This window comes from Electrophorus electricus, chromosome 1 (assembly GCF_013358815.1).
Source record: "Electrophorus electricus isolate fEleEle1 chromosome 1, fEleEle1.pri, whole genome shotgun sequence".
Taxonomy (NCBI): domain Eukaryota; kingdom Metazoa; phylum Chordata; class Actinopteri; order Gymnotiformes; family Gymnotidae; genus Electrophorus; species Electrophorus electricus.
The window spans coordinates 28477568-28492702 of record NC_049535.1 but is presented as its reverse complement, the minus strand read 5'-3'; the positions used below and the strand labels follow the sequence as shown (position 1 = coordinate 28492702).

General features: G+C 41.4%; 2 protein-coding genes across 6 annotated transcripts in view; one reads left to right on the top strand and one right to left on the bottom strand.

Moving 5' to 3' along the window:
- Window positions 1-198: 198 nt before the first annotated feature.
- On the bottom strand, window positions 199-10695 carry strada (STE20 related adaptor alpha). Of its 3 annotated transcripts, none has more exons than XM_026997831.2 (13): window positions 10614-10695; window positions 9124-9190; window positions 8919-8976; window positions 7052-7080; window positions 4320-4422; window positions 3818-3939; window positions 3463-3571; window positions 3233-3356; window positions 2660-2831; window positions 2268-2372; window positions 1606-1859; window positions 1303-1345; window positions 199-1213 (listed from the first exon to the last, which is right to left on the bottom strand). In XM_026997831.2, exons 2-13 carry the CDS (start codon window positions 9133-9135, stop codon window positions 1058-1060), a joined length of 1287 nt encoding a protein of 428 aa, XP_026853632.1. In that variant the 5' UTR covers window positions 9136-9190; window positions 10614-10695; the 3' UTR covers window positions 199-1057. The 3 variants fall into 3 exon arrangements, with proteins under 3 accessions (XP_026853632.1, XP_026853631.1, XP_026853633.1); XM_026997830.2 differs by lacking the exon at window positions 10614-10695 and adding an exon at window positions 9648-9937; XM_026997832.2 differs by lacking the exons at window positions 7052-7080; window positions 10614-10695 and having other exon boundaries at window positions 9124-9154.
- The window catches only part of ddx42 (DEAD (Asp-Glu-Ala-Asp) box helicase 42), a 19102-nt gene continuing 13959 nt past the window's right edge, over window positions 9993-15135 (top strand). The window contains exons 1-11 of one of the 3 annotated variants that reach the window (XM_035533040.1): window positions 9993-10070; window positions 10636-10887; window positions 11214-11364; window positions 11465-11526; window positions 11791-11827; window positions 12626-12778; window positions 13036-13140; window positions 13309-13428; window positions 13802-13978; window positions 14693-14821; window positions 15061-15135. The exon at window positions 15061-15135 is cut by the window's right edge and continues 25 nt beyond it. In XM_035533040.1, coding sequence (XP_035388933.1) covers window positions 10673-10887; window positions 11214-11364; window positions 11465-11526; window positions 11791-11827; window positions 12626-12778; window positions 13036-13140; window positions 13309-13428; window positions 13802-13978; window positions 14693-14821; window positions 15061-15135 — 1224 coding nt within the window. In that variant the 5' untranslated portion in view covers window positions 9993-10070; window positions 10636-10672. The other 2 variants (XM_035533047.1, XM_035533041.1) reach the window with 2 other exon arrangements.

Sequence of the window (15135 nt, the reverse complement as noted above, 5' to 3'; positions counted from 1 at the left end):
CTGTGAGGTGTAGATCTGACTTATTTGTCAAGTACAACATCCACACATGATTAGATTGTGATGTGGGGAATTTGGAGGCCAAGTCAACCCTTTGGAAAATCATTCCTGAACGCTTTTTAGAGTGATAGCATGATCCTGCTGAAAGAGGACTCGAGTGAAAATGAGCTGTGGTGCATATTAAAGTAAATCTGATTCATCTCCAAAATCCATAATTTAATCTCATATTTCTGCTTGAAGACTGCATGTTGAGCAATACATAAAATCCTGGATAGGTTAAATCTTTATTTTTCCAATATTCCACATGTGAGAAACTCTACATAGTGTCCCCACTTCAGAACATTCCATGGTCATAGCTTCATCTTAACATGAAGGAAATGCAAACACTGCATCACCAATGTTCATTGTACAACGGACTGTGACGAGCTCAGAAATCTCAACAGCATCGTGTGAATGTTGCCTGATTCCTCCTTAACCATACAGTTAAGAAGCATTTGATTTCATCGCACCATGCTCCACTGTATATGTAAACAGAACTCTGTGCTGAGAGAATCAATGCTAAAGCTATTAGACATTGACAGAGTGTGTCAATCATGTTCAAATAATTACAAAACACAACTCATCAGTACCAGAGTGCACAGAACTGAGCATCCAACATCCTAACATGGTGATCTTGTCTCTGAAAAAGCAGTATTGCTGGATGTGTGCACATGCATGCTTTCAGACTCCTGCATCTTTCTGAGAGTAATCAGTTAGGCAAGGCTGTGGCGGTTGCTGGCTTTGCACATCTCCACGAGAGATAAAGAAACAACAGTCCTCTTTCAAGTGCTTTCAATTATATACAAAACAATATATACAGAGACCACCAGCAGTCATGGACCCCCTCTTTAACTCCTCATTTTCCCTTCCCTACCTACTCAATAACAAACACATACACATCATGCACCCAATTGCCCTTCCCACCTTCCAGGTGAACAACAAGGCATCTTTTTATTTTAAATTTTCCCACCATCATCCACTAGAAGTGTATTCATCCCATGCCATCCTACATCTCCCTGCATCAGAAGTCCCAGTCATCCACATCCAGCTGACTGAGACCAGATTCCAGGCTGGCCAGTCCCGAGGGTGAGTCTTGGGGTGGAACACACTCAAAGCTGCTGAGGGGAGAGACCGGCCGCAACAGCTCGGGCAAGGCCTCGCACGGACGCCGCTTTATCTGAAAGGGATGGAAAACGGTGAGGTACCTCTAACGTGAGAACGTTATATGAGCATGTATGATGGCATTGCAGATTTTAGCACTCTCACCTGCTTGAAGAAGGGGTGGCCAATCAGATTGCTGGCAGAAGGTCTGCAAAAATGTAAGTTAGTCATGTCACCATGCACCCAAGCATTTAACTTAATTATTTAAAGCAAAAGCCCAACATCACTCCTGGAGTGACAGGACCAAGCAAAGTTTGGTGATTATCTGGTTCAAACACACCTGTAGCATGGTCATTAACTGCTGAGTTGTGTCAGGTGTGTTAGAACAGGGATATCACCAAACTCTGCTGGACTCTGGCCCTCTAGGAGCAGAGCCTGGCTCCACTGGTTCAGGATGTAAGAGGTCACCTCTTCTCAGGGTCCCTCTGCAGGCACAGCTCCACAAAGGTGTGAAAGTGAGGGCTGAAGGTGCGACTGTAAGGGTTTGCCCCTGAGGAGGAGGATGGCTCCCCATTAGTGTGGCGGGCCCCCCCAGCCCCGGGACCTTCACAGATGCCAGAGTCAGCCCCTGATCGGGAAGGCTTCATGCTGAGCTCCTCTGGTGGAACAGTGGTGGTGTCCAACAGACATGGCACTGTTCCATTCAACTTCTCCAACAGCATCTGAAATGTACACATACATGAGCAGGGCAGAGTGTATGTGTGGAAGAGAGAAAAAGATACAGACAGAGAGAGTGAGAAAAAGAAACATTTGCAGAACTGATGTAATGACTTGCTTTACCAGTACAGACTTTAGCTCCCTACTGTGGTATATGGGAGTGCTGCCCATTGTTGCACCAAGTCTTGCTATTTATATCATCATATTCACTGTTTGTATCCTACTGTTTTGTGTCTCATACACATCATATCAACATTTTAGTGTGATGTACATTTTGTGATCTTGTAATGACAAAACTGAACAGTAATATAAGTAACTCATAAGAAAAGAAAACAGAAAGACAGCACCCAAAAGGTCCTACAGTGAGATCACACGGGCAGCCCAAGTGTAAGAGAAGCATGTGCCTCGCCTACCTGGGTAGCAGGCATGTCCTTAAATGGCACATGACCATTGGCTAGCTCACATGCAGTAATTCCCAGACTGTAGATGTCTGAGCGGAAGTCATAGCCCTGAAGGTTCTGGTGTACACACACACACACACACACACACACACACACACACACACACGCACACACACACGCACGCACACACGCACGCACACACGCACGCACACGCGCGCACACACACGCACACACACGCACACACACGCACACACACGCACACACACTATAAATAAGAGAACAGCTCAAAGAGTGCATTCAGCACATACGTATATATATAAATATATACTTGCATTTACATAGATATATGTGGTTAGGAATATACATATGTACATACAGTAAACACATGCACATACTAGCATTACCTGTTGTAGCACCTCAGGACTGAGCCAGGGAAGCACTTTTACACTATATTGGGGGAAATCATGGACCACACGTGCCCTTTGGCCATGTCCGATCAGACTGAAGATGCTCCTCAGACCAGACAGGTACACCTGGCCGTCTGCTGAGATCAGGATATGGCTAGCCTTCACACTCCTGCAGCCGCACATAGAATCACGCCACATCCAAATAAGAGAGAATTCTGATCTGGAATGGGTCTATGGACATGCAGTGCATGTTTCTGCATGTCCTGCATGTCACTGCAGCAAGCTGTTTAATAAATGAATGAATCGAACAAATGAATGAATGAACGAATGAACAAACAAGTAGTAGTATTATTATACACTATATATTTAATAGCAGAGGCAGCACACCATTGTTTCTGAAATAAAACACATTGTATATATACTTTTCTTTGTGAAAAACAGATTGGCCAATCTTTATCATGACCATCTATCAGAATCCAAGAAATGTGTATGTTTGTTGTGTGTGTGTGTGTGTGTGTGTGTGTGTGTGTGTGTGTGTGTGTGTATGTATATGTATGTATGTGTTCTCACCGGTGCACATAGCCCATATGGTGAATGTACTCTAGGGCCCGGAGCACTCCGAGCAGGATGTATGCAATGGTCAACTCACTCATCCCATCTGTGAAGTGAGTGCTGATCAAATCCCGTGCTGAACCTGGAGAAGGTCAACATACAAAGACACACGCACTCTAATAGCCATCAGTAGCAGATTAAAACCAAAACTTACAACAACTTAAAAAGATATGCTCTTTATTGCCCACCATAGGCCATAAATGGTGTTATCACCCATAACTCATTCTCCACAATGAAGATACTCTTGTAAGGAAGGATGCTGGGATGGTGGAACAGTTTAGACACATGGAGTTCTCCCTGGAAGAGACACAAATACAAAGGGTATAACATTACTGTGTATCTCAGCAGTGCACTCCAGTCTGGGAGCTGCCCATAATCAATTTAGCTTTGAATTGGACCTGCTCTAGCTTAGCTGATTCAAGGGTTTGATAATTAGCTAAATGATCGAGCTAAAGATCATTAACTAAACTAACTAAACTAAACAGTAGATCGTAACTAAACAGGTTTATGTCAGGAGTGGAGTCAACGAGTGCGTCTTGAGACCTGCAAGTAGTTGACCATGTCATTGGTGCAGGACTCCAGATCAATGCGCCGAATAGCAATGTGCTCTCCTGTAGGTTTGTATCTGACAAAGTTGACCGTCATTAGGTCCTCCAGGCCTCGACCTGCATGTGCACAAATACAAACACACACACACACACAAGCACAAGCTGTATCTGTATTTGCAAATCTGTCGAATAATAAGAAAACTGTGGAATAATAAGAAGAAAGGTACGAGTTCAAGTTAAAAAAGAACAATCCAGTTGATTTGACTAGACAATTAATTTGATAACTTATTTACTAATTAATTCTACCTAGTGGCTTAAGGTAGTTCCAGATGAAATCCAGAAAAATTCCAGATGACATCCATGAAGTAACATTTCTTCCCAAATCCAGATGATTGGGAAGAATTCTCACTTCCTGGACCTACACCATCCACCTCAGATGGCAAATAAGCCAGCAGTTAGAGGACAGAGAGTGGGTCTGAACTCCACCTTAGACTAACCTATGATGGTGAGGAGCTCATAGGCACTGCTGTCAGGCAAAAATGTTCCCATGTTGTCCCGTGGTGGGAGGGGGCTCAGAGACTCACAGCTGTCCTCATTGGCCTGAAATGAGGGACCCAGGGCTGTTAGTCACAGACCAGCACATTTTGCAGCTCTTCATAAAGTGCCATGCCAGATTACATAAACTTTCACAAATCTGAAATACACAGGCACTTCTGTTGACCTAAACCTGGCCTGATTCAGAGTAGAAGAAAAAGCAAAGCTCAAGAGTACTGAGGAAGCATCACATGTTCTGCTCAGGCTATTTTGAAGAGGGGTGCTGTGGACATGGAGCCAACTGAGTGCATAATGTGACCACTGAATATTTGATGCTACCACCATCAACACACCAGGGACAGAATCTGTTCTTCTTCCAATATGACCTAACAAAGAACGTGAGTCAATGACCTCCTGGTCTACAGTGTTACCATGTACAGTCGTGGCCAAATGTTTTGAGTCTGACCCGATTTTGGTTTTCATAAAGTTTACTGCCTTAGTTTTTTTTTTTTGTCAGATGTTTATATGGTATAGTGAAGTACAATTATAAGCATTTAAACTTTTTATTGACAAATACATCCAGTTTAAGCAAAGACTTTCTTAAACTGGAGTTTCCTGGCCATGGATCCAAAATTTCAATGTTTTGTTCACCTAGCCACTTGGTTATCGCTTTTGCTTTGTGACACGTTGCTCGGTCATGCTGGAAAAAGAATTGTTCATCACCAAATTGCTCTTGGATTGTTGGGAAAAGTTGCTCTTGGAAGACGTTTTGATACCATTCCTTATTCATGGCAGTGTTCCTAGGCACATTTTGAGCATGGCCAGGAAACTCCCCAGATCTCACTCCCATTGAGAACCTGTGGTCAATCCTCAGAAAGAGGGTAGAAAAACAAAAACACAAAAACTGTGATAAACTCCAAGCATTGATTAGGCAAGAATGGGTTGCCATCAGTCAAAATTTTGACCAGAAGCTGATATCCAGGATGCCAAGGCGAATTGCAGAAGTCTTAAAAAAAGAAGGGTCAACACTGTAAATATTAAGTATTTGCTTAAACTAGATGTGTCAATTAAAAAACAAACAAACAAACAAAAAAACACCTTATGAAATGCTTATAATTGTACTTCACTATACCATATAAACATCTGACAAAAGGACCTAAAAAAAAAAACTGATGCAGTAAACTGTGAAAACCAAAACTGATGTCAGTCTCAAAATTTTTGGCTACAACTGTAGTCAGTGGGTAAGAGGCATTTTAGAGTGCAAGATATGCTGCTCCTAAGAGCAACAATAGTCATTTGGTTTCTATGATTGCACACATATTCAGCCATGTTGTCATTGATAATTACATTGCATTAAACACGTGCACACACACACACACACACACACACTCACAGTCAAAGGTCACAAACAGAGAAAAATTGTTGTTCAAACCAAAAATGTTCTCAATTCTTAACTGAACCCCAATCTGTATAATTAAAAAAACCAAAAAACATTTGAAGTCACTGGTGAAATCTGTACAGTTCTCCAACTAAAAAAATACAGGTTTTCATACATTAGACAATTCAGATTTTCCATAACTAAAATCATAGAAGACTATGGAGATTATGAAGGATTATTTGCTATTCTGAGTATGAAATCTGTTTTAAACCAAGCAGGAGTGACTGTCCATAATATACAAATTGCAGGAAGTAGTCCATGAAAACAAAGAAAGCACAAGTGTATTCTAATCAGCAGAAGAAGGGACCAGATGTGGGCTTCCATCTTGTTCTATTAATGTAATGCTCTATTATGCATTTACAGTGGCTATTACTTGTTTGCAAGACTAAAGGCTTAAGTGGAAAAATATGTTTGAACTGGTCTGTTAAGATGCCTCAGCCATACTACATCATTAATTCGCAGCTTGCGTTGTTACTAAAACTAAACACATTAAGGCGAGTTTAAAGAATGATAGGTTTTGCCATGCTTTGCAATTAACACAGAACACCATCCTGAATTTACACATGTAAAACCACTGCTGACCACATTTTCCAACCTCAACACTGATCTTATAGATTCAATAGATTAATAACAAAAACTCACACCCACTGGCCCCCAAAAACATAGAGTAAGTCACCAAAGCAACACCACAGCACCACAGATGCACACGCAACCACTGGGGTGAGAGAAGAAACAGACTCAAGGCACCATGGTTAGCATGCTTGAAAGGCTTCTCCCTGTACCCTAGCCATCACGCTTTCCTGATCCTTACACCTTAGGCCTTCAATACTTGCTTTTCCTAACATCTACAATTGTCTATAAAGCAATACATTTCTTGGCTTCTAAAATCTAACAGGCCTTGTTATTGATGTACCGATGTATGGCCAATTATTAAATTAAAAGTACTATTTTGCAGAAATAGTAGACCTCTTGTGCAGACTGTTTCTTATGCAGCAGCCCTGCAAGTCTTGGCCACGTGAGACACAGCTAAGTGAGAAATTAGTGTCATCACATGGAACCAAACACCAGCAAAATGAGTGCATGCACAGAAACATTGCCACGAGATCAGGTACTCACACTCACTTGCTCAGTTGTTAACACATCCATTAAAAACACGCATCTTGCATGCTCATACACCCCATCTATTGCATTAAAACACACGCACACACACACACCACCAGGCTACACAAAAAGCAGTAACAGAGATACCACACTTACTTTCCTGAGTGGGCTTGCCTGAGCTTGCTCTGGGTAGAGAAATCATGTAAATGATGCAAAAGACACACAAATAGACAAATAACCTGTGTTTAATGAGGTTTTGGAGAATATGGCATTATATTATGCCTCAAAAGAGCATCTTCCAGCACACCAACAAAAACACTTTGTTTTAGTGAAAATAAGAGAAAAAAAACAAAAAAACAAAACTGGCTTTATATCATTAATTTGTTGAATGCCGCCGGACTTGAACTTTAAGTAAATTATTTGATTTAGGCGAGATCTGAGCTGTGGGTATTTTTCTCTAACAGGTGACTTGAGCATAAATTTTGAAAGACCAAAGAGGCGTAATATAGACGGTTTGACATGGTCATTATAGGAAGACATACCTACCTACCTTTTTACATACAATGTACATAACCTAATCATGTCAGAAAATCATCACATAGCATGGAGTAAAGAAGCCCAGAATTCCATCATCTTACCTGAACTACAAAGTGATAACTTAATATGCAGTTCATATGTAATGTCCATCTTAAATTATTTTAAAAGTAAATATACATTTAGGCTACGTAACTCACACATCACCAAGGGGACAGGCAGCAGCCAAGAGCAAACAGAAACCTGGACTTCAATTTTGTCTTCCGAGCCGAGCAAATGCACAGCAACATGCAACAACCAATCAGCAATGAGAGGCAGACCAAAATGAGCACCTTAGAATGCAAAATGGGCAAAAACACCAATCCTCCCTTGCATGCCGATCTAATGGGTTAATGTTGATTTATTACCATGGTAGTTTTTGCCAAATATATAACAAAAATGCCTAAAATGGCCTGCATATTTTTTCAACCAGAAAAATGCATATAACCTATTTCTTTGTAGTTTGGTTTCTGTCTATCCATTCAATCATCTGCACCTTCTATGCAGTTTGGAATCACTACGTTCATGCACAAGGAGTTAAGCTTTTGCTGACAAAACATTGTAAGCACTGAAGAAACAGGTGCCAAAATCAACATAGGAGAAATCTACTAATATAACCTCTCTGACAGTCATAGACCAGAGCAATTAAAAATGTGCTACTTACGGTTCAACGCTACCACTACATGCTACCACAGATACAGAACATTTCTGATAAATCATCTAAGTATGCAGACACATGTCCTCCTTACCCACTATGCTCAATGAAAAACTTTCACTCGTTTAAGTGGGCTGTTTGATTCTGCAATAGTATTGGTCAGTTGTGTGCGAACGTGATTATCCTATCATCAGAAAGGCCAGCACTGTAAACTTTTCTGATGGAGAACTGCACAAGGCTGGCATTGGCTACTGGGGGGGACACTTAGTTGACTCTGATGAGGATTTGAGTCCAGTAAGATCCATTCTTGCTCAAAGCAAGTACAATCACAGCCCTTAAGGGAATCTATAACAGGGACACACAGTGCCAGTTCTGGAAGGCTAGAGGCCAGCACAGTTTGGTGTGCTCCCTGCTGTAAACATAGCTATTAAAGCTGTAATAAACTGATGAGTTAAATCAGATGTGTTTAAGCAGGGAGCACACCAAACTTTGCTGCACTTCAGCACTTCATGGTTGGAGCTGTGCGCCCTTGAACTACATTGTCTGAAAACAAATGCATTTCGTGTAACATACGTATACACTGTAAGTTCCGGCAGTGTGGTGCATGTTTTTTTGTGTGCGTTTTACAAAAGCAGGGTCACGTTTATGGAGACTATAGTTAATGTTAGAAGGGCTCCCCTTCACCCTTCACATTCAGCACAGCTAAAGGTTGAGGTGCGAAGTGGGAGTAGGGGTGGCATTTTGAGCATAAGAAAAGCAGAGCAATAGCAGAGCACAGAGAGCTACAGTACTCACCACCAAATAACTCCAAATCCCTCAGGCTCTCCACACTCAGCTTTTCTGATACCCAGCGCTGAGAGAGAAAGACAGTCAGATAGAGGATGGGAGAGCCAGCAAGAGAAATTCAGCCAAAGTGAGTACAATTGAAGTGATTGCCACCATGAACACAATTATAGTGCTGGATTTTAAACACACAAACATAACAGTCAAGTCAACTCACCAAAAAAGACATGGATCCTTATGAAGGTGAAAAGTTACACCATCTAATACACTTTCGAAATAATCACCTACAAAGTACGAGTAACAGAAGAAACAGCCTTAGCTCATTTAAGACACATTTAGAAAGAGAATTTTAATCTGCGCTACTATTACCTGTTCCGTTTCTCTCCAAAACTGGAGTGTTAACCAATATCGATTAGTTTAGCTAATGTTAGCTAGCTAGCTAGCCAGTCTTTGTGTTACAAGCTCTTTTCCGTGTACAGAACAAACACTTTATATAAATAACTTCTGCGAAGATGTACACAGCAAGAAACGCTGCTGTTATGGAAATCCTCCACCACAAATACACCATCTAATATTAACTAGCTAGGTTCGGTTAGCTAACTGATGGTTAACAACCAATAGCAAATCGGTTACTATCACTTAGCCAGCGAGCTAAGTTATCTCAATAAGCTGGCTAACTTGACTCCTTACTTTTTTAAAAACGTACTAGCTACCGAATGTTCACTGCGACAGTTTACCTACCTTGACAGGCGTCTTTGTTTCTTATCGTTTTGTTATATAATTAGCTATGTTAATTTAGATCAGTACATATTTTAGACCCACAATAGCCCACGGTAGGGTTTTAACTATGGGGTGTGAAACCTTTTAACTAGACACGAAAAACTAAAATGTTCAGTAATTGCTCAAGTACAGTTTACGGCGCAGATGTCGGCCAAATATTATTCGATTAATTCACTTCGGATAAGGGCGGAGAAACCGTTGGCGCTCGTGCGTTTATTGACTCGCGTCTGAGAAAAAAATAGAACGTCTAACACACCTAATGTGGCGAGGATATTTAACGTTTTACACAACAGAAGTCGATTTCCAATGACGTAGAACACAACATAGACGAGTAGATGGTACAGCGACAGTAAACAGAACTCCTCAGCAGCATTTATAGTTCAGGTAGCTAGGTAGATAACTATATGTTCATTTCGGTGTATTACATAGTCTAAGAAATAATTTGCACACTAAAAGAATCGACATTTATTAAACTCGTTGTAATGACAGAAAACAGCTGTGCAGTGCACGTCCGCTTCCACAGTTCGGCCCGTCTGCCTTGCCCACTTAGCTAGCTAGCTAGATTAGCTAGTTAGCTCTAATCTTAGCTAGTATTAGCTGCTCCGAGGCATGTTATGTAACTAGGATAGCTAGATGCTCTTGGTTATGCTGTAACATACGCTAGCTAGCTAATAGGTTTAGGTAGCTAACGACCTATGGTCGTAAAATAGAATTAAAACATTTTTAAAAGCTAACTAGATAATCATGCGTGTACAGAGCTATTCATTTAGCTAAGTTAGCTAGCTATCATTCCTGTTAACAAATAGGATAAGCTATAACTAAGTTAAGAAGTTAGCAGATTTCAGTATGGCTAGATAGCTAATAAGAAGACATCATGTGAGCAACTGTTTTTAACAAGCTTTCAACTGTTAACGCTATGATGCTAACCTGTTCCATTTCCTTTAACCAGGTGTTCGTGCGCTGTCTACGTAATAGCCGTTTTAGCCATGAACTGGAACAAGGGTGGTCCGGGTGGGAAACGAGGCTTTGGGTTTGGAGGATTCTCCCTTGCTGGGAGTAAAAAAGAGGAACCTCGTTTGACACAGAAATCCCACACCGCATTTGGGGCATCTGGATCAACTGGAGGTTACGGCAAAAACCAGCAGCTGCCAGCGTTTTACAAAATCGGCACGAAACGCGCAAATTTTGATGAAGAAAATGCGTGAGTGATATCGCTAGCTGTACACTGTACACGTATAGTTGTACTGCTAGATTTGAAAATCCATTTCAATAATAGGGTTACAGAGGCTTCACCCCGGAGTAATTTGCGCATTAGTGCTTAGTAACCTCGTACAGGAAAGTCAACTTGTACTCAATGAAAGTTGATAGTTTCTAGCAAGTAGCCCAAACTATTGCACAACCTATCGCCCATGGTTCTAACTAACGCATGCTGATTTTGTAGACAAAGTTCATGTAGGCTACTTGGGTTACAAAGTGAGCAAAACTTATCTGGGCTGATGTGGGCTCACATTCTTGATTTTCCTCAAGATATTTTGAGGATGAAGAGGAGGAGTCAGGCAATACTGACCTGCCCTATATCCCAGCAGAGAACTCCCCAACCAGGCAGCAATTCCAGTCTATAGGCAGGGGCTCTGACAGTGAAGATGACCCCCTCGATGCCTTTATGGCTGAGGTGGAGGTAAGGTTCAACAGCACCAAGATCTGGCACCTACAAATACTTCATGTAATCACTGCATTGTACTTAATAATCCCTCAATGTTTAAAAAAACTACCATTAGAATCAAGCAGCGAAGGACATGAAGAAACTGGAGGACAAAGAAAAAGAGAAAAAGCAGTCCAAGTAAGATTCAATAAAGATTCATTTGGGGCACTGTAAGAGTTTAGCTCTTCCCAGTGTACAGTGTGAATTTGGTCTTATAGTGCTAGAAAGGGCCAAGTATCAGTCCCATATGTTTATCTAGTGGAAATGGTACATGCAGAAGAAAAGAGCAGAAATTGGTAGAGTGGGAGATAAATGTATTGGGGGCTTGACTGGAATGAGGGTTTCCTCAGGTGATTGAGCGAGTCGCAGGGAAGTTTTTTTTTCTCCGCTTGTTTCTTCCAGGGGTATACGTGATGACATTGAAGAGGAAGATGAGCAAGTGAGTGACACTCCTGAAGTTACTTTCATCATCGGTCTACTTCAAGACATGTTTTGTGCCACTCTAAATGTTTTCAATTAGCATTTTCTTTTTAGTTATTTTATCTTTTTTTCTTTTATTTAGTTTTTTTTTTTGTTATTTTTTTATTCCTTCTCTTCCTCTACCTCACTTACTACCATGTACCTACATAGGGTACCTTTTGCAGGTTAAAGTCTTGAGATCTCTCTGCAGTTGGGGAATTGGGTGCTTGGTTAGGTCATTTGAGTGCCCATATGTTCTAAAGTCATTCTAACATGCATTTATCCATGTGTGCTCAGTTGAATTTGCAGTCCCTCCAAATTTAGGAATATGTCATTATTTAAATGCTAGTCATAATTTATCGTTTTGGTCAAAGCTTTAGTGTTGTGACAGTGCTTCACTTTGACATACATTTTTGGGTGAAGAAGATGATGATGATGATGTAGGTGATGATTTTGTCAGTCTCAATGCCAACTATTTTCCTAGGTTACCAAGTCAGATGCCTTTATTGGTGTTTGGCCTGATGTTTCAAATGCCTGTTTAAGTTGTATTGCAGTTTTATGCTGGCTAGTGAGAAACATATTCTACCTTTTGTGGCCACAGCTATTTATATAGGTGGTAATTTTTAACCACCTTTTTAATTCACATCACCCGTTCAGAAACGACACTACAATTTTGCCCATCGGTGCTAGTACGACAGTTCTGAGAAGCCTGTGTTGGGCCGCATACTCTGAGTGCACATTTATTGCTGCCTGACACTTGGCTCATTGTTGCACGCAGGAGGCTTATTTTCGTTACATGGCGGAGAACCCAACAGCAGGGCTGACCCAGGAGGAAGAGGAAGAGAATGTCGACTATGACAGTGACGGAAACCCCATTGCACCTACCACCAAAAAGATCATCCTGCCACTGCCTCCTATTGACCACTCCGAGGTACTACTGCTATGCCAGCCTCCCCTATGAACTAAGATACAGTGCTGCATCTGAGCAAATTATTACTCTGTAACGAGATGTAGCATATGAAGCATTTTGTGGTGTTTGTTTTTTACTTGTCATGGATCAGTTGAAAGCATAGGACAAAATATCTGAATATGAATGCACTCACATTTTGAGTCATTATGATATGCTACCCATAACCAACACAGACATTTATAGGACCATCTGACAGTTGTTTCCTAATCTTCCTATAGATTGACTACCCTCCTTTTGAAAAGAACTTCTACATTGAGCATGAAGAGCTCAATACCCTAACTGGAACACAAGTGGTGGAACTGAGACAGAAACTTAATCTGAGGGTATGTGGGTTTACACTTTGTCACACACATACATGTACTTGCCTATTTGCTTGTTAATGGCAGTCCAGAAAACAGAAGATACATTTGCTTCCATATAATGGTAAATAATGGGACTTTGTTCACACATACACAGAGAACTGGTTTTAAAAATGTGTTTTTTGTGAACAGGTGTCTGGAGCTGCTCCCCCTAAGCCCTGTACCAGTTTTGCTCACTTCAGCTTCGATGAGCAGCTTATGAACCAGATTCGCAAATCTGAGTACACCCAGCCTACACCCATCCAGTGTCAGGTGAACTGCCACACAACAAAACACCTGTGTTTAACTAATATTTAATCTGTAGCTGTTTTGTTTATTGACTTATCAGCATATGGCATTTATTCATTAGCACAATCTTTTTTTTATGATGTTTGATAACATAACGTTTAGCAGATACTCTGGATAGCACCATAACTTGTAGCAGACGCTGTGGATAAGAGTGTCAGCTAAATGCCGTAAATGTTTGAGTTCAAACTATATTAATGAATAGACATATTGCATTTGTAAATCTTTGTTTCTCTGAATTGCTTGTAAATCGCAAGATCAGATGAGCAAAAACATGCTCCCATTATAGGCATGTGTGGGTTAACAGTGCCTGGGCTCTTCCCCTTTGTTTCTGTGTTAGGGTGTCCCCATAGCACTGAGTGGCAGAGACATGATCGGCATCGCCAAAACGGGCAGTGGCAAGACGGCCGCCTTCATCTGGCCCATGCTGGTGCACATCATGGACCAGAAGGAGCTGGAGCAGGGCGAGGGACCCATCGCTGTCATTGTCTGCCCTACCAGAGAACTCTGCCAACAGGTCAGAGAAAACATGGTGGTGGTGGAGAAAGACAGAGAGATGAAATGAGGAGGGCATGCAGTTAAATAGGGAGGGCATGCATTGGAGACCTATTGAGCAGCTATCACATGAGGTGCACAAAAGCCATTCTCATGGCATGGTGGGAATTTAAGGGCATTGTCTGTTACCAAGGTGACATCAAAGTCAATTGAATCTACAGTATAAATATCACAGGGTTTGTTCATAGAAATGTACTCACTTGTATTTTCATAAACAGTGGTATGTCAATTGCTTTTTTCTTGGTGTTTACTATGATATTTCAGATTTTAAAAAATGAATCTGAGATATATAGCTTTACACATTAAAAGGTTTCTCCACATTGTAGCAACTCTCATTGGGGCTTCTGCAATAATGTCTGGTTATACTTTGGTGTACGACCCTGTCTGGGGTTCATTTTTAGGGTGTGGGGGCAGGTTATACAGTAGATGTATATGAAGAGGTAGATGGCTGTCAGAGCATAGCCACAGGAGGAAGAACAGAAGTACAGCCCACACAGTGTGTCAATGCGAGCAAGGGTTAGAGCGCATCGTCTTTTCATCTTCAGTAGTTATGCTCGCGTGTGTGTGTGTGTGTGTGTGTGTGTGTGTGTGTGTGTGTGTGTGTGTGTGTGTGTGTGTGTGTGTGTGTGTGTGTGTGTGCGTGTGTGTGTGTGTGTGTGTGCGTGCGTGTGCGTAGATCCATGCTGAGTGTAAGCGCTTTGGGAAGGTCTATGGTCTGCGCTCTGTGGCTGTGTATGGTGGTGGCAGCATGTGGGAGCAAGCCAAGGCTCTGCAGGATGGCGCAGAGATTGTCGTCTGCACCCCGGTAAGCATCCACAAACCATTGTATTTTCTGAAATTATTTATTGCTTGAAAGCAAATTTCCAAATGCTGACTGAATTTAGATTCTGAAGGGCTAGTCAATATGTTCCAAAATGGAATGTGCATCTATTATCTTTTATCTTCTTAAGTGTTTCGAGCTGTATCAATAAGGTACAGGTTTATTTAGTGTGTGAGTCATAAAGAAGCACATCATTGATCATGTTTCCTCATACACATGCACAGGGTCGACTGATCGATCATGTGAAAAAGAAGGCAACATCGCTGCAGAGAGTGACTTATCTTGTATTCGACGAGGCT